Genomic DNA, 25,669 nt, shown 5'->3' with positions numbered 1-25,669 from the left:
CACTGGGGGCGAGATAAGTTAGGTGTCTTGCCCAAGGACACAATGGCAGCATTCAAACACAAGGACAAACACTGTACCGGCTGAGCTCCAGGCACATGTGGAAAACCAGAACTATTTGATCGATTTGCAGCGGTCTAGAGCAGGGGTCGGCAACCTTAAATACTCCAAGAGCCATTTGGAGCATCTCTCACAGAAAAGAAAAACACCCAGAGCCACAAAACCCTTTTAACATCTAAAAGGATAACACTGCATTTCATTTTTTTTACCTGTGTACTCTGTAAAAGACTACAGTGTGTTGCATTTATGAAATCAATTAAATGCTACAGAGAATAATTCATTTATATGGTCATGCGTATGATCTGCAGACGAATAATCTGCAAAAAGTTTAACATGAACCATCTCCAATGCGATAAAAGCACAGAACAGACTCACCATCAGCAGCACATTCTCTGTCACAGAAAGAACACTCATATTCCACACAAAATCAGAAACACAAAGAACGCGTATAGTTTATGCAAATGAGCCATGTGGTTTTAAGTTTAGTTTCTGTAAAATGTAAACAAATGTGCGCAAAGCTGCATTAAACACATTATTACTCAATGTCTAATTGATTCCTCGTAGGAAATAAAAATCCAAACTTAAATTATCCACCTGCAGCGAACAAAAAATACCGTCTGCTTCTGTGTTACAGCATCATTTTATCTCGTGTAAACAAGTCTCATGAGCTGTGATAGAAAATGAATCTGCCCACGGAACATTAAACATTCTGTTTTCTTCAGAAACTTTTCTTTTCTTGGATTTAGTCATCATTTACCGACCATGAGTTGAAAAAGCTTGATAAATCATGCTGCTGATGTAAGGCCTGGTAAATCTGAGTTGCCACATATGTGCCGGGTGTCGCACATCAGCGGCTTTGACACATAATTGAGCAACAAAGATATTAAAAACGTTTTATTTGAATGTTACAAGAGTACCATTATGTACAAATTTAGAATTACATTTAAAACTGAACAAAGTAAAATAAAACTTTATTGTAATTAAATACTCATTATTTATTTTACAAAGGCACAGGGAGCCACAACAGAAGGATGAAAGAGCCACATGCAGCTCCAGAGCTGCGAGTTGCCGATCCCTGGTCTAGAGATATTTCCTGTTATCATAACATAACACTGTGATGGTTTATAAGGGCTTTTCACAGTTTTCAGGGGAAAAAGTAGAGTTGGGGCCACTGCTAAGAACAACTAGCATGCTAACAGCGCTTTCTAATTAGACGTGGACAATACACAGCGGTTTTATTTTGACACTTATTTATTTTTACAACTTACCTGTACTGGGGTAAGACTAATTTGACTTTATTATATGAAAAAGAAAATCTGGAACAGTCCCTTTAAAAGTCGTCAGGTTGGATGTTCAGAAAATACTGTATCTTATTACAAGTTTCAAACCAACATTGCAATTTCATTTTCAGTTTGTTTTAAAATCGCATTATTCTGTTTCTGCCATTTAGAAGGTGAACAGTTTTTATTTGACTGTGATTAATCTTACAGTCTAAGAGACATTAGCAACAACCTTTTGTAAAAGATTAAATTCTGTGAGTCCATTCTGAACTTTAAACAACGTGGACTTTTTCAAACAGTCGTTTTCATTTTAGGAAAGGTCAGACATGTCTCGACTCTGTCTACACCAATGAGTACTCAGCTGGCAGGAAACTTTCACTTAAGCTTCAATGAGAGCTCTTGAGGAAAATGTCTCTGTATTTTGACTTAAGCGGCATTGAAGTGTATAAATGCCATTTCCTTTGCTCGACTAGCCCAGACACGAGGAAAAATACTGGGGTACGAGTTGCCAAAAACAGGGTTTAGTTTGATACTTAGGTCAGAAAGCACAGAAAGACAGACCAGATATTTGATGACGATCTTCTTAACAACTGGAGGCACATTAAGGGACTTTCTTTCTTAAAAAAATGAAAAGTGGACTGTTAATTTGAAGGATAACTGACCATTTGTTCTGTATACTTGTGTGTTTTGTTTTGTTATATTCTGCTAATATGAATAAGAAACAATAAAATATAAGTTAAAGGGACAATGTGTAACTTCTAAGGTGGAGGATCCGCTACGTTCTCCATGGAGATGTTAGTTCTTTGCCTGGAATGTTCCACAGTAGGGCTTAAACATACGGCATCTCCCTTCCATTTGTTCAATTAAAGGTATTAAATACATTAAAAAACATAAATTTTTACAGTGTGCATTAGGGCTGTAACGATATCCAAGTCTCACAATACGTTATTGTCACAGTATGAACCTCACAGTATGATATTTATTGTGATATCGTAGGAAAGCTCACGATATTACGATATTTTACATAATAACAGGAGTGACATTATAAAATGTTTTGAGCATCATTTGGTAAAACATTTATTGTCATTTTCATATCAGTGACATTCTGAACAGCTTCAAAAGCCTTTGACGTTCAAGTGCAAAATTCAAGTAACAATTAAACATTTGTAATAAAACTGTAGTCAGGAGCCTCGAGGAGCAAGTCTGACAGAAGCTGAACTGCATCAGCCACAAAGAGCTGTTTTGTTTCTGTAAAATGTAAACAACTGTGCGCAAAACTGCATTAAACACATTATTACTCAATGTATATGTGAGTCCTCCTCAAAGGAAATTAAAAAAACAAACTTGAATGTGATGGCATTTTACATTTCGGCTCCAGTTTAGCCTCTAACCTTTTAAACCCGTCGTCTTCCACCATGAAAAATTGATGCAAATCACTCACTTTATATTCTGCGATGTGTTTCATTCTTTCTTGAGCTGTTGTGAGGCAGTGCTGTTGTAAATGCTTCATATATAGTTTTTTGTCCCAACTTGATTTTCTGAACACATTCTTGAACATTTTCGGTGTGTCGTCTTATCAAGTGACTTGTCATGTTGTAGTATTTCTCGAGGTGAACCGCACGCTGCATTGTGTCTGTACACTCTGTCTGTTGTTTGTCCGACACCTTTTCTCATTTCTCGTTTTGTGTCACGACAAACCCAAAATGCTTCTAGACCTCAGGCTTAAAAGCCTTTGGTGCGTCCACAACAGGCGCACAGACCGATGTCGTGCCCGCAAAGGATTATGGTCCATGTAGTTTACTGTGCTATGAGCCACACAGTTTAATACCGTGAAGAGACCACGACAACATCACACCCCTAATGTGTGGGCTTGCTTCTCCATAGATCTCACCATTAACCTGTCTCCATTGTGATGCTCAGCTTTATTTCCATACTATGGAATAATCAAGGTAAAACAATTAGTTGCGGACACTTCACCAGAAAAGTTGCACCGTGCAGCTTTAACAAAAAATCCTCAACACATTGATACCGTATCCTTGCACCACATAAATTATCCTCCACCTTGACTTTTTTGCCATACCCCGAGCCGTACCGCCATGTAATTGTGTAGAAAACCTTCTACCTTAATGTCATTAGGCCCTCATATGGATAATGGAGGTTGCGTTGATAAAAAAAAGAGGGGGAGAGTGGGCATCCTTGTCTGCATGTAGGTCAAAATAAAGTGACTCAAACGTAACGCGCTGGGACAGATAATAGAAGCTGATGCAATGAGATGTTCCCTGATTAGGAGTGACAGACCAATGATATGTCAAGGAAGCCGTGATGATGAGTAAAAGAGGAAGATGGGCGCAGGGAGAAATCGCACATGACAATCAAATCTGAATGAGCTAATGGAGGAAAAAAATCTATCTCGTCCAAGAATGTCTGCTAATGGGCACTTGAAGAAATAAAAAAGGACATAAAACGTGGTTTGGGTGAATCCGATGAGACTGTATTGTATGAGAAAACGTGAAAGTGATATTGGATTTGTGAAATTAGACGCTTTTATGGGTGGTTGATTGCATCTAAAAATGATGGATGTCTGTTTGTTTTGTTTTTTTGGAACAAGATATCAAACCTGAACATATTAAACTTAATGAACTGGCAATGCTCACATTCCCAGCACATTCTTATCATTGTAATTATTCACAACGATGAATTCATAAGCACTTTTCACAACTTTTAGAGACAATTGCACAGTTTTGCCATAACTATTGCTGACAACAATGATCACGCTAATACGTCTCTTCCTGGTTCTAAGATTGGATGCAGACAGTACAGAGAGTGATGATGGTGGTTAGGACTAAGGAGCACCTAAAGACTGTGTTTCCTGCTCTTGCTGTCTATAGTTAAGGTCAAATACCTCGGTCACATGATCAGCAGTGATCATACTGATATTCAGAGGCAGTACTGCAAACTGTACACACAGGCAAATATGTTGGCATGGAAATGTCATATGTGTTTTTTTTTTATTTTATTTTTTATTTATTTAAAAGGGACAATGCATATTCATGAACATATACTTGTAAATACGCCAGAATTAGCCCTAAGGCTACTTTTCATCTGTAGTCCCTGGCAGGTCAGAGAGATAGAGACATAAAACATAAGAACATAAAACGCGTCACAATAGACAAACACACAAGCATGACATACAACACTGACATTTACATAGGAGCAGAACATTAGTGGTTACAGATCTGGTTTCTCTTAAGCCATCGCTTCAGATTAGTTTTAAATGAACTGAATGTGGTGGAGTCTCTTATAGCAGCTGGGATGTTGTTCCAGATTTCTGTGCCCTTGACTGATCACACCTGTTGACTGAAAGTTGTGCGTCTATAGGGTATTGCACAGTCGCCTCTGATAGAGGCTCTTGTTCCCCGACCACTAGTGCTGGACCTGGGCTTAATGAACTCACCCAGAGCTGGTGGAGCAAGTCCATTTAAGATTATAAGTGTAGAAGCAATGTGAAAATAGCTGTGTTCAGAGCTTACCTCACACCACTCTACAGTACACTGCCCACTTGCAGTTACAGTAAAACTACACTGAAGTAGTTGCAGGTTATATATAATGATTCCTTTCATATCCTGATAAAAGTCCCTCCATGGGTAAGTGTCAGTTTGCTGTTTGTGCAGAATAATGTTCCTACATTGAATCCTGTGAAAAGTTGTTTACGAATTTATGAAGCACCTTGAGGATTCAGGAAGTGAAATTATAAATGTTTTAATAATGCTTGAGCAGAGTAGTGTCAGGTTTACTTCCGAACTCTGGAGGCAGTGGAGGAACTGCTTCTGCTATACCAGACATGTCAAACTCAGGCCTGGGAGCCAGATTTGACCCGCAATATAATTATATTTGCCCCACGAGATCATATCAAATATGTATTAGATTAATAGTTTAGGCTATAGAGGCATTATTTATTTAAAATGCTGTTATTATTTTATATTCTGCTTGTTCTGGATTCAGTGTTTAAGCAAAACTATTATTAAACATTTATTTTAATAAGAAAAGGTTTAACATTACATATTCCGAAAGAAGAGAAAACATGCAGGTGTTGTTGAAATTTTTCAATAAATATTTAGTTTGACCCACAACTTAGTCCCAGTTTTGAATTTTGGCCTCTGTGAATTTGAGTTTGACACCTGCTCTAGACTATAGACCAGTATTACTGTTTTGTTTGTGTTCTATCTGTTTTTGAAAAGTTCTACATGAACCCTGAAATAAAGCTTGATTAATATCCAGAGCTCTCATTTTGATCCTGAGAGCTGCTTTTACAATATTTCTCAACAGGGGCAAACACATTCAACTTTAATACTTGAATACAATCCAGCACAGCTCCTTTCATTAAAGACCTCGTTCATGACACACTGTAGCATTCCACAGAAATGATCCTTGGCTAATGTATGGAATATGTTAGCAGGTCAAGAATTCCCTTTACACCTTCCATATTAGACCATAGCAATATTTAATTAGCATTCATTAGCCCGTGATAGAAGTGTGTCAAATGAATTGTGTCCTGATGCATGCTGGGAAGAGGAATACATTAAAGCCTAATTCAATCATAGTCAATCCTTTCTTTCCCTTTTTGAAGACTCGCTGATGTAATAGTTGTTGTTGACCATGTTAAAGCAATTAGCAGCTGCTTATAGCTCGCAGACTACAGAGGAGTGAGCTCCCTTCAACTGCTCTTGCTAAACAGCTTGGGGCCTCGTCTTTAGTTATTTTCTTTTGATTCCTGTTGAAAGCCAAAAGACGTAGGCTCGGTCAAACCAGAGCCAATTCGTAAATGAATAGAGAATGCAATTATACAGCTTGGTTAAAGGCGCTGTGTCTTAAAAGTGAGAAAACCATACCTAATTTATTTTTGAAGTGATCCAAAATTTTTCCGCACTTACCTTATGCATTCTGAGCATCTTAATCGTTCACAGTGAAGCGTTTTTTTTTTTTTACAACTTTCAGAGGCCAGAGCGGAGTTTTGCCGTCACTTTAACTCTTTCCCCCCTGGACGCCCACTAGGAACAACCCATACATATATGACTAGGGCTGCCCTTAGAGCATAACTGCATAAAAGAAAACAGACTTCCACGAGTGATTATAAATGATTTTCACCCTCATGAAACACAGGCATATTTGGTATCTCTGGAAACCTTAAACTCTGAACTATTAATTTATGGATATTTAAATGTGATTCAACTCATTTATAGGTTTATAACAGCTCACTGAAAATGAGAGTTTACCTGGTCAGGTGCAAAATCAAAAAAAAAAAACTACATTCAGCATCTGATATATGCATGTTCTGAGTACTATATTCAAAAAAAAAAAAAAAAAAATATAATATATATATATATATATATATATATATATATATATATATATATATATATATATACATATATATACTTTGTCAAAGTATTTAAACAGATTTCATATCACCAGATACAGTAAAGCCAAGTGTGCACCTGTTTTTACCTGTTGTTCACACCTGTGTGCACCTAATTCATTTTTCCATTTAACTTATTCAACTCATTTAATTTATTCAACTCATTTAATTTATTCAACTCATTTAGCTTATTATAATATAATAATATAATAATAAAACTCTTCCCCGTCAGTGGGTGTCCAGTATTTGTCATCTTGGTTACTTTCTCGTGTGCAGAGCTCCACATAAGTGTTTGTTTCTCTAGCAGTTCTGTTATACATCACATCTTGGAAAAAAAGACTGAAATATATATATTATATATTTTAAAGGACTCGCCTGAGCAACATCCAGATTTCAGGGCAATTTTGGTTCATAATCGAGTATAAAGCCCAGATAGTTTGTTTGGATATCGCAGGACTCCATACAGACGCATCAGCGGCATTCTCATCTTCATAAGTTTCACTCTCTGAAAGTCCATCACTATCACTGTTTTCCACTTTATAATCAACTTCAACATCATCACTTTGAAATCTATAAAAATCATTTTCTCTAAACTTATCCATAAAATATATCCGCTCCTCATTATTTCTAAAACTGTGCGCCGCAGCGCCGCGATCTTTCCATTGCACGTGTTTCGTGTTGTACTCTTTCCAGAAGCTGCCATCGTCACTACTTCGATTAACTTCAGAAAAAATCGGCGAAAACATATCGTTGAATCCTATTGGTCAGTCTAGTGTGGGTTGTAGTGGCCCCCACCGATCACAGTCTCTGTTCACATGTGAAAAACCGAGCCGTTTCTAATGGTCAAATCACGTCTTTAGTGATACAGCAGAGGTGTCAAAAGACGTCATTAAGGAAACAGGGGGAGTCGTCAAATGTCGTCTTCATGGGGGAAAGAGTTAATGCTAACAACTGACAAGCAGCATCCTAACTCCACACTTCCTGATTCTTGGTCAATAAAACTCTTTATAATTTAGATGAAGGACAGTACACAACTTATAGGAAGGCTCTGGAGAATGCTTTATTACGGAAGCCGAGAGGGGTCACAACAAACGCAAACGCCGCAACAAACACAAATGCGACAACACAACAAAAAGCCACAACACATTTATTTTCAGATTTTTTTCAGTTAAAATGTACAAATCCAAATGTAATAAACCCCATGGAAATGCAGGAAGGGATGTGGCTCTGTGTCCTGGACCTGACACGAGCTTTGTCCATGACTGACACCGGGAAAGTCATGAGGCCATCGCACTTTTTTGTTTTGTTTTGAGGCAATAAGGACATTTTGAGTTCACTTACAGACTTGATATTTTGCACTTTTGTAGTTAAGGCCCTAAATTATGTCCAGAAAGTTGTTTAGTATGAAAAAGTGTGGATTTTATTTCATTTTATTTTTTCATTTGTATTTCTGGCCCTATAGTTTTTATTACAGCCATATGACACAACTACAGCAGCAGATTGTGAAATAACAGGTTGAACTGAAAAAAAAAGGATGTATAAGACTTCATTAGGGATTAAAAGGGGGAGCTTTAATAGCACAATTGAGAAAAAAAAAATCCAGGCGAAGACAAATGTACTGGAAATGTTAGTACATTTTGTCTGGAAGGATTAAGTAAATGCAAGATTGGTCATTTTAACATCATACTTTGAAACAATCCAGGCAAAGCATTTACATCTCCATGGCAAACACCAGGTAGTGGACTCTCTACCAGAAAAGTTACACAGTGCACCTTTAAGTATCACAAAGTATTTATTTGATTTTAGGAAAGTAGCTCTTCTTAATGCCACAGAATGAAATGAGTAACTATCAGAATACAGTTACTCAAAATCTGTATTCTAAATATGTATTTTCGCATTTAATTACTTCCCCACCGTGATTAATCTACATTTTCTTTCCTTTCCTTTTGTCTCTCCAGGTATTCCGTGTCCGATAATAGTTGCGTGGGCCATTGGAAAACTCTATAATGAAAACGAACAGTAAGTATCCAAAAAAAACAAAACAAAATCTGAGTTTGTTTGAGTGGAAGATCATTTTAACTTGACGTGATCATTGGGCAATTTTCAGCCCTGTCCACAACATCCAGACAGGTGTGAAATGGGTAAAGTGGACATTTTAAGAAAGCTAAAAATATCTGGAATGGTGAGGGAGAAGTTGTATCACACCTCAGAGCCAAAGTGCTTATGACAGGTTAGACTACTTATTTCACTATAACATTGTTCACATCACTATATTAAAGATTGAAATAAAGTTCTTGTCCAGTTCTGGCTTCATAAGTTTCAATCTAATCCACTTTATTTCTAGAGCACATTTCATGAACAAAACAGTTTCCATAGAGCTGCAGCATAGACATAAAACATATCCAATAGAAATTTAAAATAAAGCTTTACTTAACTCCACTAGTCCTCATTAAGACAATAAAACTAAAAGAGCAAGAATACCAAATAAATAAAAGACACAGAGGAGCACACAACTCACGCGGTGTTAAAAGCCAGAGAGTAAAAGTGCCATAAATTCCAAACTCCAATCCAAACAAGCCGCTACTTTTTTCTCACACTTTGAACCCTGCGGCAAATAAAACCATGCGGCGAATATATGGACGGATTATTTGTTTGGCACATTGTCCATTCTTATTTACGGTCTATGGTTTGACAACACAGCAGATACGTGCAGCCTGAGTGCAGAAAACACTACTGTCTGTGCTACACTAGCTCGCGATATTGTCAGCGCACTCAAATAGTTTATCGTCCTGTGATAAAATAAGTTATGATGTCAAATGAACATTAGTGAGGGGGATACGTCTTACCCGTATGCGTAAATGACGAGAAGAAACGTCTCAAACTTCAGTAGCCAGACATCTACTCATACCTGATTGACAGAACTAGCCCCGCCCCCGAGAGAGTCTGAAATCTGCTGAAATCCTCCAAGACACTGACATGATACAGACAGAACAGAGGCTCTTTCTGCAGGAGACATGTGCCGTAGAGCGACAGTGGTGATGCGCTGAGGAAGTTTCGAACAGTTATTTTGCGCTTCATACACACATCCCCTTCATGGAAAACACACGAATAAATGCAGATGATGCAACTTTTAAGTTAAAGGCGATTGATGTGACTGTGGGAGAAGGAAACAGAGCTGCTGCACGTGAGCTCGACATCAGTGAGTCGATGGTGAGACGTTGGGGACGGCAGCGTGACGAACTGACTCAATGCAGAAAGACGGTAAAAGATTTGAGGCGATAAAAGCAAATGGCCCTTAAAAACGTTCTTGAAGACGTGGACACTTGCAGCTTATATTCAGGTGCGGCCTATATATGTACAATTTTAAAATTTTGTTAAAAGTTGACCCGTTTTACATTCAGGTGCGCTCTATAGTCCGGAAAATACGGTGGGTTTAAAGACGAGACTTAAAACTCTCCACTGTGGGGGCTGTTGGGACTTGGGGCTGTTTGGGGCTGGTCATAGAGAAGGTCCTGTCCTTCTGGTTTTAAGTCTTGACTTAGGCCTCACGAGCTGGAGCTGGACCTGAGACCTCCTGATGGGGCCAGAACATTCAAAGCTTTAAAAGCAAACAATAAAATCTTAAAATCAATTCTAAAACGAACTGGAAGCCACTGCAAAGACGCTAAAATTGGGGGAGTGTTTTTTGCTTCCAGTTAAATTTGCACGGCAGAGTTTTGGACCAACTGTAAGCGAGAAAGTGCTCGGGGCTAAAGCCAGAAAAAAGTGCATTACAGAAATCTAAACGAGAGGAAATAAAAACACTTGTTCAGGTGTATTAAAAGATCAAAACGGTTTCACTTTGGATAAAAGCTGTAAATGATCATTTCATATTCTTTGAAAACCACCGCACTTTATTTCAGACAAACCACACGGTCCTTACACTGACCAAGAAAAAAAAAAAATTGGTCATCCAGTGTTCTTTAAAAACTCTGCACTCTGTCAACTTTTCATACTCTACTGTCACTGTTTGATCTTTTAATTAACTGAGTTTTAATTGAAAAAAGCCAACAAAATACAGGATGCAGATGTGTTATTATTTGCCAAAAATAATAATTAAAAAAAATATATATATAGGCCATGACAACTTTTGAGGATTGCGTCATGGGGCCAGTTCAAGTGGTGGGGGAGTCGGTCAAAGGGGCAGAGTCAACCCGTGGGCCTTAGTTTAATGACCCTGACTTATGCCATCAAAGCAAACAAATCAATCCAAAATGCAGGGACAGTTGACGCTGACAGTGGTATGTTTATGTGCACGCCAAGAGTTTGATCATGACCTGATTTCTGGAGTTACCGGATAATTGAAACGTCATGTAAACTGTTTCTCCTGATGCATTCTGATTTCCAGTTTATTGTTCACAATGAGTAGGTTTTAACAAAGTGAATTATGCAAAAAGAAGCAAACTAATGTGGCAAAGACAAATAAACAAATGAACAATTGTTTGTCTTTGTACACATGTAACAAAGAGCTGATCTAATGTTTGGTTTATCTAATTCAAGTGTTTTTTTGTGACGTAAATGTACCGAGTGAAACCATCTTCACACAATATGCTTAGTGTGAGTTTTTACTATTTTCATACAACCTGGAGTGTGTGTGTATTAAAGTCTGTGTCTCTCTTAGGTGTTGGTTTGGCAAAGAACCCGGCAAATACATGGACTATATTTACCAGGGACCTGTGATTCTCGTACTTTTGGTGAGTAGTGTGATCGCACCATGTACATATACATATAGACAAGTCTCCACTGGACTCTCTCTGCCTTTTCTGGGCCAAAAGTAGGACATGACACAGATTCTAATGAACTGTGACGAGTTCCACTTTCAAAAAGGAGCTATTGTGATCTCTCAATAACTTTCAAACTCAATCTCCGTCACCTCAAGGACTGCGTTGTGTCTGACAAACTTTAAAGCATTAACGTCTCGAGAAAGGTGTCTTAAATAATTCTTCTGGAGTTCTACTGAAAAAAGTCGCCTGACAAATCCAGAATGATATCTATTCTTTTCTCTCTCTCATTGGTCACATATCATTTACAATTAAATCAGTTTAGTGCTTCGTTCATTGATTCAGCAAAAATCTGCAGTCATGATATTTTTTTTTTCCTTTATTTTTTCTGATATTGATGGATCATAATCCAGCTGTCAATCACAGGCGTCTGACAACACGAGATTCACTGCTATTCTGATTCATCAACTGGTTTCACTTCGTGGAAATTATCTGACCTCACAGCATTAGAATTAATTTGCTCGACGGTAGGCGGGTACTTTTTAAAAATTTACCAATCGCTGCTATTTGGTCATGACGTATGTAACGCACCACTAATGGGGCTAACTGGTATATTCAGCTTTTCCCAAATCCCGTAGGAAGAAGGACAATAACATCTTTCCCCTTGATGAAATTCACCAAACATTCTCTTTTTTCCGGCTTTAAATCCTCAATCTCAGAAATCATTGTCAACACACTAAATATACGGCTCTTCTCTGATTGGCTGGTGCCCGAACTCGCACTTCCGAGGTTCTTGCAAACCATCTAGTGTATTCTGATTCCTGACTAGCTCACTGGGGACCAGACTCACATTTTCGTAAAGTATTGAGTAAGTGTGAATTCTGGATCTCAGGCAGTATTAATAAAAAAGTATCCACTCTAAAATGTACTTAAGTAAAGTAATGATACTTAAATGTGCAAACCGGTCTGGTCTGTCAAATGCTTTTCTTCGTGGAGATGTTATTGCTTTGTCTGGAATGCTTCACAGTACGGTATTAAACCTTTGTATCTGCATGGAGATCAAACCAGACCAAGTTACAGGTCAGATCTGTGGAGAGATGACCCTGCTCACAGTCAGAATGCTTGTTTTTCTGGGTATTTTTGAGCTCTAAAACCACCTGTAATTGAATCAATGTAAGGTAGACACTGTTGGGCAAGTGACTTCAAAACTTTAATGCATTATTTATGACTTGTTACTGTCATTTCAAAGTAATTCATTATATTACATTATTACTGTATTTAAAATGTAAGGCATTACACGACTACTGCATTAAGTTGCTCTCACCAAAATAACTGCAAAGATGCCGAACTTTTGCGCCATATATGGACTGAACTAGGACTAAACCAGAACTGAACCAGAACTGAACCAGAACTGAACCAGGACTGAACCAGGACTAAACCAGGACTAAACCAGGACTAAACCAGGATTTATCTTTGGCTAGGACATGGAATCTAGGACCAGCCCTGAGAGAATCCTTAGCCCGTGGAGCAGAGTGTCCTCAAAGCTTGATCATGGAGCTCTGCGCCGGTCCTTTCGCCCGTGGTTAACCAACAGTCTATGCGGGTGCACCTCCGGGCCTGTCCTGACATTCGGAACCGTAACGATGGCGTTTCACCTCTGCTGATATCGTAGTGACTTTAGCAAATTTGTATGAAGAAAAACAAAAAACCCACCACTTCAGGTTTTTGTAACGCGCATTACTGACATTTGTACTGAGTAAAATTTATATTTTTTCCCTTTAATGCCGAACATTACTGCGTTACTGCAAAAACCAATGTAATACAGTAAATCATTACTTTTATAACAAGTTACTCCCAACACTGAAGGTAGAGCTGTTTAATGTCACACTGTGGAAGATTCCAGGCAAAGAAATGACAGATCCATAGACACAAGCGGGTGACGGACCCTCCACCAAAAAGTTACACAGTGCACATTTAGGTACAGTACTTAACTACTTTTAGTTTGTTAGGTTCCGCCAGTGCACAGCTGCTCCTGGTGCATATACTGAGCCACAAGTCATTAAGAGGGATATTATGCAAAATGGATTTCTCTTCAGATTTTTATCGTGTTGGTGGAAATGGTTTCAAAAAGGCACTCATCTGTTTCATGAAGTTTCTGCTGCCATCCAGAAGTATTTTCAACCTAAAGGCAGGGGTCTGAGGGGCTGGACATTAAAATGCTCAGAGCGAGGTTAGTCCTGCCACAAAGGATGAGTTCATTTAAAAGCCTTTTCCAACATGGACCACTAATGAGCGATTACGCCAATTTGGTCCATGCAAATTTACTCTTTCGCCAAAATCATTTCTGGAATTATGTTATTTGTTTTTTTATTAAATCTTTAAAGGTGCATTGTACTTAAACAAACAGGTGACGGACCCTTTACGTAACAAAATGTGCAGCCTCCAGAGTTGCGGGGGTGAACCTCAGAGGTCAGCTCCGTGCGTGAGCGGAGGAGTAGTGCTAATGGCGCTGCGGGGTCCGTGCCCTCTCCTCCTCTCACTCTTTTCATAATGAGTAAAGTTTGTCTCATCTCGAGTATTCTTCACACCTTAAATGCCAATTATCGTCCTTTCAAGTCCTCTTCATCTCCTTTTTCTCTGCGTGTCCTTTCTTCTCCAGATAAACTTTGTGTTTTTATTTAACATCGTGAGGATCCTGATGACCAAGCTGAGAGCGTCTACTACGTCAGAAACCATACAGTACAGGTGAGTGGGAGTACACAGTGGAAAATAACAAGATAGAGGCGTATTTTAATAAGAAGGTGAAGTAGTAGTAGTAGTAATGTTTATATCTACAGGAATTCAAATACTCTACATAGTGTTTGTAGTGTGTAGGCCTGAATGACTTAGAAAAATATCTAATTGTGATTTTTCTGACAAGCTCCTTTGCACTGACATCAATCTGGGGTGTTCTGCCTGTATGTTTATGATGGGTTGTTCAGCAGTTACCATGGTGACACAGTGCCCACATTAGCAAACACTGCCAGAAAGGTTTAAGATTGTGTGTGGAAAAAGTACAAAATGGATTTGAACAAAATATTTTCAGGAGCCTGTGGTTAATGCTGAAAAGATGTGTGAAGAATCCCTCAGTCGTCCAGGTCGAATCCACGGTGAGGAGAAAATTCAGTTTGTCGACTGGACAAAAGTTAGTTTGGTTGAAGACGTTTCGCAGCTCATCCAAGCTGCTTCTTCAGTTCTGGTCAGACGCTGGTGGACACTTCCTTATATCTGCAGGGAGGAGTTAACTACACTGAAACTAACACACCTACTTGTTTACAGTTTCTGTTTGTTGGTCAGTCTGCTGTACATCTCCATCTAAAAGCCACGGGCCACTCACTTGAGGACAGCGAGGTACAGATTTTAGCCAGAGAAAAGAATTGGTTTGAGAGGGGAGTGAAAGGAGCCATTTTTGTTAAGAAAAAGAATCCTTCTCTAAACAGAAATGGAGGCCTCAGACACCATGTATCTCCTATTTACAACTCCATCCTCAAACCTAAATCAAAACAAACAAGAGAACAACAGGTGTAGCCAGGTCAGGTCCAGAGGTGTGGAAGCTCCATTATGGCCATGAATTGTTCTGTTAATTAGACTCCACACCCTGTACAGGTCAATAGGCCGAACTAACAAACAGAAACTGTAAACAAGTAGGTGTGTTAGTTTCAGTGTAGTTCGTTCCTCCCTGCAGATATAAGGAAGTGTCCACCAGCGTCTGACCAGAACTGAAGAAGCAGCTTGGATGAGCTGCGAAACATCTTCAATCAAACTAACTTTTGTCCAGTCGACAAACTGAATTTTCTCCTCACCATTAATGCTGAAAAGACATGGCATGGTCTTAGAATCAAATCATCTTTTAAAAACTCCCCTATTCTAAATTTGGATGTAGAATGCAGTTCTATAGAACAAGTAACTGAGACCGCTGACCTGGAACATCATGTAAAGAATATATTGGCTGTTGTTAAAGGGACAGTCCGGAATTTTGGACATAGGGCCTCATTTCCTGGTGAGCCAGAGTGTTGGAGACGTATGGAGACACTTTTTGAAATATTCCATCCAGTCCTTGTATTTCTGGTGCTAGGCTAGTGCATGTCAATGGCCATAGTTAGCCTGCCACTAAAAACAGTTTTACCCACTCCACAAAACACCCAAAGAAAATCTGTTATTACACCAGACTGTCCATGTGAGTGTCTGTGTTGATAGAATAATTTCTGAAGTAAAACCAACCTTACATTTGAAGGATTTATGTGTGAGCAGCAGCAGTGAGTCGTACTTCCCGATGGAAAGCTTGGCGGAGTGATACATTAGAAAATAGTCCCTCAACATGCGACGATTCATGCGATGTTGAAGGTTAGTTTTATTTCAAACATTATTCTGTCAACACAGACATTTACATCAACAGTCTGGTGTAATAATAGATTTGCTTCTGGTGTTTTATGGCAGGATAACTATGTGTCATGTCCTGTTTGTTTCCCTTTTATTTTGAAATCACTTACCCTATTTCTGTTGCAGATTTATTTCCGTCCTCTTGTGTTCCCGCCTTTGATTACTGCCCCGCCCTAATGTGCTTTACCTGTGTCCTATTAGCTCCCTTTTAATCTGTGTCTTCCCTTCCTCATTTGTCAGATTGTCTCTCTGTTATGTGGAAGCTACTGTGTTTTTTGAGCCTTTTGGAATGATTAAATCTGTTAAAACTTCTTCGTGACAAACCTGACACTATGATCATTGACATGCACTAGCCTAGCACCAGCGACCTCTGCAAATACAAAGACTGGATGGAATATTTTTTAAGAAGTGTCTTCACACGTCTCCAACACTCTGGCTCACTAGGAAATGAGGTCCTATGTCCAAAATCCCAAACTGTCCCCTTAAGTAGTGCTGGAAATGTTTACCAAATCGAATAAGGTAAATATTAATGGAATCTATAGTCCTGTCACACCTGGACTACTCTTCAATTGTTTGGTCAAATACAACAGAGACAAATTTAACTCTCACGCGAGACAATAAATTTTTGGGTCTGATTGACCTGCCCCAAGAGAGCGGGAAGGAAAAAAAATGTTTCTTTGGGTCTATGTGACCCCGAGGAGAGTGTGAGGGTTAAACAAATTACCGGTAGCACAGGATAAAGCAGCACGGCTCGTCCTAAACTGTCTGTTCAGAACAACTTCAGTGAGATAAAGCAGTTTGCCTGGAGCATGGAAGAGGAAGGATCAAGTACTGTTTGATTAAATTCATTAGAAACCTGATAGTCACAACAACAACAGAAATCCTGTACAGTAAATTGACCATTTTCAGTGATGTGCATCAGTACTGCAAAAAACAATCAGGCGAGAGGCGCTTTCTGTTACCGGCCTGTCGCTCAATCAAACTCAGAGGACAGTGCGCTCTAGAGAAACGGTGGAATTCACTCCCACAGTTTCTCATCTCAGGGAGGAGGACGCTTAGTTTCCATAAAATGATTAGACTCTTCATTTTCACTCGGGAGTAGCTATGTTGGAATGGTTGTGATTTTATGTGCTTTGGCAGCAGCCTTGTGGATTTATTCATAACTGAATAATTGAGTTGTGCATCTCTGATCCCAACAGAATTATTTAGAATTTTTTGATTATCATGATTATTTGTATGTTTTAGTTATTTTTGTGGTGTCTGTTGTTGGTTTCATTGTTGGTGTGAATGTGGTGTATGTACATTCTGTCTGTTTTCTGTATGAACAAAATAAATACAATAAAATGCATTTATAGGCTGACACAGACCCCAGGAAGAATAGCTATTGTTTTTCATCTAATGGGGATTTTAAATAAAACCAACCAAACAAACGAGCGTTCACAGTCCTGGTTAGGAGTTTGATTTTCTACAAAAAGGAGAGTGTGACTGTTGGCTCTTGCTTGTTAGTTTGTTGTGACTGTAATTTTACGTGTGAGAGATTGTTTCACAGCACAAATCAGCTCATCCAACTAACGCTGCTCTTTCTGGTTAGATTGTGCTAAAATAAAGATTAGATTAAAGTCTAACAGAGCTTCAGACAGAGCCGGGCCTGCAGTTAACATCACACCCACAGTGAATTTTAATGATATCAGCAGCGAAGTCTCAATAAATAGTATTTGTAGTTGCTGTAAATGATTTTAGTATGTGACTATTTAACAGTCAATTTATACAATAACATGAACATTTGTATTTGTTCCAATTCAAACTTTCCAGTTTATTTGTATTATACATGTTATAAACAAGATTTCTGAAGTGCTGGACATTGACAACAACAATGTAGAGCAAAAAATCAAATAAATATAAAACAATAAAACCAGTATAATGGTTTATAATAAGAGAAAACCAATAACAATATGAAAACAAATAAAGCAGAGCAATAAAAGAACTCACGCAGTGTTAAGAGTCAGAGGATACAAGTCTCAAGGTGTGACTCCACTCACTTTTATAATGTATGATTAAATTGTACTTTATGGGTGTTTCATGATTGTTTTTCTGTTAATTGGAAATACACAGCCTGCTGTAGAGTCCATGTTCACCTGGATGAATGAGTGAGAGCCATGTAGAGTGTTGACATGCACAGCAGTATCCTGGTTTCATCATGGTGTATGTAGACAATGTACCGGTACCTGATTATGAGAAACCGGGATACTGTAGCTGGTATATTCTGATAGTAACCAGGATACTGTGACATGTATACACAGTATCCCGAATATAAAGAGCTGTGCTTAACCTTACTTATAAACTTATAATCTGCACTTGTACGACCTGCACACTTATGATCTTTGAAACATTAAACATGAATAATCTCCAACACGATACACACCCAGAACAGACTCAGCATCAGCAGCACATCCTCTGTTCACAGAGAGAACATTCATATTCCACTAAGTCGTGTCCTTTACTCCGACAGAAGCTGAACCACATTAGGACACGAGAGAGCTGTTTAGTTTTTGTTTTTTTTTTGTTTTTTTTCAACACTTATAGTTTATGCAAATGAGAAATTTGGTTTTCAATTTCATTTTGTAAAATGTAAACAAATGTGTGCAAAGCTGCAGTAACACATTATATTGTTCTCAAGATGTGTGTACAATTTTTCAGTTGTCCAAGTAGAATCCATAGCAAAAGCAGAAAATCAATTTGTCAATTTAATTTATTTGGTTTCAACCAAATAATCTTTTGTCCTTTGACAAACTGAATTTTTGCTACACATTATATTATCATACGGGCTGATGTGGTTCTATAGTGGTTATGGTTTATAAGTTGTAAAATTGAGTTTATTTATGCAGAACATTTGTATGAAGAATCTGCTGCAGTGTAGAACTTGTACAATAGTGTTTGGAAGTGTTGGGTTTGATCTGTGCAGTGGATTGTGGAATGCTTCATAGCTCCTTACCACTGGTGAGGAACCTTCCAAGCTTCTTACACTAAAGGAACTCATATTTGTTTGTATTTTTCCTGGTTTATTAAATATATAATTTTGGCACTTGTGCATTTGTAAGATTATGTCAAGAAACCAGGATACTCCATTTGATCATGTGCACAGGGATATGACTATTCTGGTTTCTCAGCGTGCATGTATACACAGAATCCCAAATACTGCTATAACCTGGATACTGCTGTGCATGTATATGCATGTATACTCATGAAACTGCCACTATACTGAGAACCAGTTGTAGAGATCAGTTTGTCCCAGGGAAACTCAGTCTAAAGGCGAGGCCATGATATGAATAATTAGCATTAAAAGGTCCGATATTGCACAAAAGATGCTCCCTCCTCAAAAACAGACCTGGAGTTGTGTTTTGTTTCATTCACACTTGTTTCAGTAATCCTTTATTATTAGTCTGTCTTCATCTCTAAACCTTAAAGTGCTCTGTTCCACCTTGGTTGTGGTAGTTTTTAAGTTAACAGCACCTTTTACATTTTGTTAAGTTTTCAGTTTGCGAGAAGAGCTCAACCTGAAGGGGCAGAATTTGTGTGTTAAACATGTGTGAATGATACAAAAAAACACAACTCCAGGTGTGTGTGTGTGTGCTGAGGAAACATAACATACAGAATGCGTTTCTCATTTGTAAAATCTTTCATTTAGTCCTTCACTCAGCTGAAGAGACCAAATGATAGGCTTGTGTATGCATCATTACATTTAAATTGTACTTTAATTTTATACAAATATCTCCTCAAAGAACAAGTGGAAACATCACAGCCACATGGTAATAAGAATCAAATCAGCCCTGCACGCACGGCTCACATCAATTATCATCTGGTGTTTTCAGGTTGAGCCGTGGGCCTGTAATTATCATTAGTCTACAATTCAAACACGCAAATTAGAATAGGAGTGATACCATTTTACGTTTATGTCTCCTACCATCAAACTTTCAATCAATATTCTACTCTGTCAAGCACTTTAAAGGTTCATTATGTAATTATTTTAGGCTCTGTCACCTGCTTGTTTCTGTGGATGTGTCATTGCTCTGCCTAGAATGTTCCACAGTGTGACATTAAACAGCTCTACTTTACATTTCTTCAATTACAGGTGGTTTTATAGCTCAAAAACACCTAGAAAAACAGACATTCTGACTGGGACTACTTTGCCTCTCCACAGATCTGACCTGTAACTTCTGGTTTGGTCTCTAGAAAATGTTTAATGCCGTACTGTGAAACATTCCAGACAAAGCACTAACATCTCCATGGAGAAAAACATGTGACAGACCCTCCACCAGAGAAGTTACACAATGCACCTTCAAGAAGCAGCACTTTTCACAGGTTAAATTTTGTGTACTGTATTTTTCAGACTATAAATTGCTCTGGAGTATAAGTCGCACTAAGAAGCTCTGAGCTTCCGTGGGTTCTGGTTCAAAGTTCTTTCTCATTCCTCTCCGTTCAAATAGAAGTGTCCAGTGTGGTTTTCGTCGCTGCGGTCTGGCTTACATAATGCTGTTACAGGGTATTCATGAAGATCTGGAAGATTTCGAGATATGATCCCGCCCATAACTCACTGAAATATGATTGGCTAAAACAACTGTCAATCTCAAACTTCATTCCAGCCACTGAAGCCCCTGCAGGTGTTTGTTTAGTTCAGTGCTGGAGTCACTGATTTACCCAGATACCACTGGAAGAAAAAATGTGATTGGACCATTTCCATTCCATTATATTAACTCTTTGTTTCCCAAGAAATATCAGTCCAAGTTTATAACAATGATCTAGAAATTATTACTAGTGTAGTGTTTATCACTCACTGAATAAAAAATATTGAAAAAAATATATTAGTAGGACAAAAATTCATTCAATATTTTTTCTTGAGCCTTCAGAATACCTTGAAGGCTCTGAGGTTCCCCTCTGAAAGAAATGCTGTTTGCACAACAAAAGTACAGCTCTTTCATTTACATTTCCAATAAAAGTGCGCTATACTCTACTTTTTAATTCATTAATTGGTTTTGAGTATAACATGTGAACTCATGTGATTAATGCGATTAATATTTTTTTTATTTTTGCCCTAGAATTTTATAAAATCAGAGACCAGAAACTGACATTTCATCTTTAAAGTCAAGTTGTAGTAATAACAATAGAACAGAAAACAACAGACTGTTAATGTCACATATGAACAGTTCTTCAGATAAACTATAACATAAACAACAGAACAGAACAAGTTTACCAAACTCTCCATCTCACTCCAAAATCTCACTCCAAATCACTAAATCCATTCAGATCTTCATCTGTGTCACTTCTGAGCACCGCTTCCTCTTCTGTGTAGCTGTCGTCAGACTCAGCATCAGTTCCAGTTAGAATTATTCCGGCCTTTCTGAATCCCGACAGGATGGTTTCGGTGTCACTGAAGTCCAGGCTTTCCAGGAAAGTCCAGGAAAGTTGCATGGTGCATTCTCCCGGTTGCCGTGAAGCTGTGTTCTTCACTTCCACAAGTTTCTCGCTCACTCCAAACTTTCTTTCTGCTGCCAGATTACTGTTTTGGCTGAATATTTCACTACTTGCAGCAGGACAGCAGCTGTTTCTGCAGGAGACATGCACAGAAAACTGGCTGTTAGCCTGAAAATTTTAACACATAAGTCGCACTGGAGTATAAGTCACAGGAAACACCCAAACCATGAAAAAGAAATGTGACTTATAGAATATAATAACGAAAACCAAAAAATAAGTTCATAATATGTACTTGTTGTGTCTTTGGGCAAGACGCTTAGCCCAGTGTCTGTGTACACTGGTGTATGAATGTGAGTGTGAATGAGTGAGAGCTTTCTTGATATAAAGAGTGCCTTGAAGATGGATTTATTTTAACCTGATTTTGAGCTGCTTATAGAATATATGGAGTATGGATTGGGAGCAGATAAATTTTGCTCAAACACATGGGAAAAAAATGGGTACGGCCTTTCCAATAAGACGTGAAACAAAGTACCAGGTCCTGGTGGTAATTGCATTAAGCTCTCTCCAATTAAACATCCCACTCCCTTAGTAACAAGAATAAAATCAATCTTCCATGCACTGCTCACACCAATTTTCATTTTAATGTTTCTAAATTGAGCCATTGGGCCTTAATAACCACCTTGTCTGTGAATTAACATCATAGATCATAATGACATGAGTTTCATTATGAGTTTAAGTCTCTCAGTTAGTTTTGTCCAACATTGAACTGAAGCACTGACTACTCATTTTTATTATATCCACGGGGAAGATTGAACTACTACCATTATTACTAAAGATTTTGATCAGAATTTGAAATTTTCATTCATTTTCCTTTGTCCTTGGGGCAGCGGTGGCACAGTGGTAAGAGCGTCTACTAACTTAAAGGTTAGTGGTTCAATCCCAACTCTGATTATTGTGCCCTTAAAGTGACCGCGTCTCTTTTCTATGGAGTATTCTTTTCTTTTTTTTTCTTTTTTTAACCACAGTACACATATACTAGTATTGTATGAGCAGCTTTAACGGTAGAAATGAGAATACTATGAACAGTCTACATCTAATTATAAAGATTTTTATCTTGCCAAGAATCAGGAAGTGCACTGTTAACATTCAGTTGCTCTTAGAATTACCAAGATGGTAAAACTCTACTCTGGTCTCTGTAAGTTGTAGAACCTGAAGAAGAAAGTGAGAGTGTGTACTAAAGATTTAACAGTTTTTCTTGTAGATATTAGTGGTCCGGATAGAGGTAGTGCAGTCGTAGTGCAATGACTTTACACAAGTAAAAGTAAACAAAAGGATTTGGGATAACTACAACTTAAGTAAGTACTACGTACAGAGTAAGGGCCCAATCTTGCCCCCAATCTTAGCACTAGCACAAGCGGGGGGGGGGGCATGTTCAGGTCAGGGTGTACTTTGCTGCTGGAGGCTGGAGTGGGACGGTACAAGTGCATATATGGTGATAACATCTGAACCAGTCTATGACCGCTGTGACATTTAAAAGCACAGCCAGTGTGGGTAATGTCTACAATCTCTGCCTCATGATCAGGCAGCAAAGAGGAGTGTGGGGAAAAGTTATAAATGTGACAGTAACACAGCTCCAGAGCCTCTCGATGCAGTACACACCAGCAGAGGCACCAGGAATATAGAATTTTGTGTATGGTCTGTGACAGAACTGGTCGAACACTCCGCACACTTCAACCTTTTATAGTTTTCTCTGCATTTATTTTCCTCCCATTATGCAGCAGACCAGTGTCTATCTCGTGCACTCCTCATCCCCCAGCAGACCCTCTGTTTTCTCGCACCTGCTCCCGCCTGTCCCACAGTCCACTCCCTCGCCTCTCACCTGAGGTACGAGTGTTCACCTCTGCTACTGCTGACCGCTTATGTTCTCGTCTCTCTGGTCCACTGCATTTTGTCCCACACAGGTGGAAGTCTTGTGGATTATGGAATACGTTTATTATCATATAAATGTTTCTGATGTTACCGCTTTGCACACAGACCATGAACATACGAGGAGGGGGACTGCACGACCTGCATTTGCCCCGCACAAGTGACTCATATGTGCCATGAGCAGAGAGCAGGATGTGCAGGTCTGTACAGAACAGTGCTCATGTTCTTTATTCATTTCTTGAGCCGCTGTACAAGGCTCTACTGACCACTGTTGCCAAGAGTGCAGCACGTATGAGACGTGCATCTGCTGCACTGTCACAGCCCCAAGATGTGAGTAAATACGCGCACAGAGTCCGGCCTCGAATGTGAGGAAATCAACATCGGAGCATTAGGACTGCGAACAGGGTAAGAAAACACACTTTAGGACATCACTGTAAACAGCCTCATGTGAATGAGCAGCTTTTGTACAGATCTTTTCAGCTTTTGTGCTGTGCTGCGGGGGGGCATCCGGACAACTCCCGCACAGCACACAAACATGTTATGAATGTTAAGCATTTATCATCCTAATATATTTAAAAATGAAAGAAGCCTTGAGCATGTTGCACGTTGTTTTTCACTGGACTAGTTTAATGTTTATTTTTACGATATCTGGTAATTCCCTGAACACACCACACCTGCCCTCAGTCTGCTCCACCCCACCTGATATTCAGGCACAGCACACCTCCTGTTTAGAACTCCACCCCCTACACCTGCGCTCGTGCTAAGATCAGGGGCAAGATCGGGCCCTAAATGTGTGGACAGAACATCTGAAGTAAAGGTAATTGGACAAACAAAACATGAAATAACACACAAAGTTGTCTATTTTCAAATGGGGTTGAAACGATCCAGCTTTTTCAGTTCTGATACCGATTCTGATACTATAGCTTTGTGTCTACCGATACTTGATATCAACTGATATCAGAAAAGACATCGAAAACTGCTTTTATTACCTTAAAACAAAAATAAAATAAGACAAAACAGATCCAAATGTATCACATAGCTGTTGTTTATCTCTTTAGTAACTACAGAACAAATTTTAGAGAAACTTTACGAGGCTCTCTGGTCCAGCTATCATCAGTAAATAGTCTTATTGCTCCAATTAAAAGTTCAAACTGGATATCAGCTGAACCCATATGAGGACGCCGATGTTTAATCCAGCTCATTTTTCTGTATCAGCTCCTAAAACCGATACAAGTATCTGATCATCTGTGTTAACAAAGGAAAAACCACAAACCCGAGAAAAACTAAAACCTATCTGAAGAACCACAGATGTTCAAATCAACAAATATTGTCAACCAAGTAATAGTACTTTTACTTCAATAATTTCTCAAGTGAGAGTAAAAGTACGCTGCTCTATCTATGTGAAATATGCACTTTTCAAATAAATGTAAATCAAGCCCACCAAGATCATTTGTACTCAGGGCCCAGAATTTTGTACTACACCACTGATGAAAAGTACAATGGGCTTCATCAGGAGGGTGATGGGTGGTCAGGGGGGTGATGGAGGGTGATGGGGGGTCGGGGGTCAGGGGGTTGATGGTGGTGCGTGGTGAGCAGGCGCAGGGCTGTGACAGAGGCCCATATGGAGGCACTGGGGCTGGGACAGATTGAGGCTCACTGCAGCCTGGAGAAAGTCTATTAGACTCAATAGACACATGCTCTAAGAAATGCATCATAAATGTTATTGGATCACAGAGTCGTATGTTTATAGGAAATCATTTACGAAAATATATAACTTCAAATCATGGAGGAGTTTAAATTTTTTGTTGCATTATCAGAGTAATAATTTTCTAAAACAGTCGAATTTTTGTTCTTACAAGTGCTCCTGACTTGAAGGACTGTTCTTCCAGAAGGACATTTTATTTATTTATTTATTTATTTTTCAGACTATAAGTTGCACTTTTTTATGATTTGGGTGTTTCCTGTGACTTATACTCCGGTGTGACTTATTTATTACAGTTTTCACACTGACAGCTGTGAGACGCTCTAGTCTTGTGTGTCAGTATCTGCTGCTCCTATTACTCCTGTACCAGTCACTTCACTCTACTGCCCATGTCTCCCACATGTGTCCTGCTGCAAGTAGCAAAATATGCAGCCAAAAATGTTAGTCGGGCAGCAGAAAGAAAGTTTGGAGTGAGCAAGAAACTTGAGAGGGGCTGGCGGGAAGTGGGGATGGAGAACACAGCTTCACAGGAACCGGGGGATGCACCATGCAACTTTCCTGGAAGTCATTGGATGGATGGACAAAGCCTGGACTTCAGTGACACAGAAACCATCCTGTCAGGATTCAGAAAGGCCGGAAT

At 38.9% G+C, this 25,669-nt stretch overlaps 1 protein-coding gene across 3 annotated transcripts in view; it reads left to right on the top strand.

The window, feature by feature from the left end:
* LOC110166493 (corticotropin-releasing factor receptor 2) overlaps positions 1–25,669 on the top strand; it is a 250,282-nt gene that overhangs the window by 199,979 nt on the left and 24,634 nt on the right. For all 3 annotated transcript variants that reach the window (XM_055151708.1, XM_055151707.1, XM_020931738.2), the window contains exons 7-9: positions 8,712–8,772; positions 11,414–11,486; positions 14,173–14,258. In XM_055151708.1, coding sequence (XP_055007683.1) covers positions 8,712–8,772; positions 11,414–11,486; positions 14,173–14,258 — 220 coding nt within the window. The remainder of the gene's footprint in view (positions 1–8,711; positions 8,773–11,413; positions 11,487–14,172; positions 14,259–25,669) is intronic.

Source organism: Boleophthalmus pectinirostris, unplaced genomic scaffold (assembly GCF_026225935.1).
Source record: "Boleophthalmus pectinirostris isolate CB_2022bp ecotype Guang Dong unplaced genomic scaffold, ASM2622593v1 HiC_scaffold_16, whole genome shotgun sequence".
Taxonomy (NCBI): Eukaryota; Metazoa; Chordata; class Actinopteri; order Gobiiformes; family Gobiidae; genus Boleophthalmus; species Boleophthalmus pectinirostris.
The sequence above is the reverse complement of the archived record's forward strand: the minus strand, read 5'-3'. Positions and strand labels throughout refer to the sequence as shown.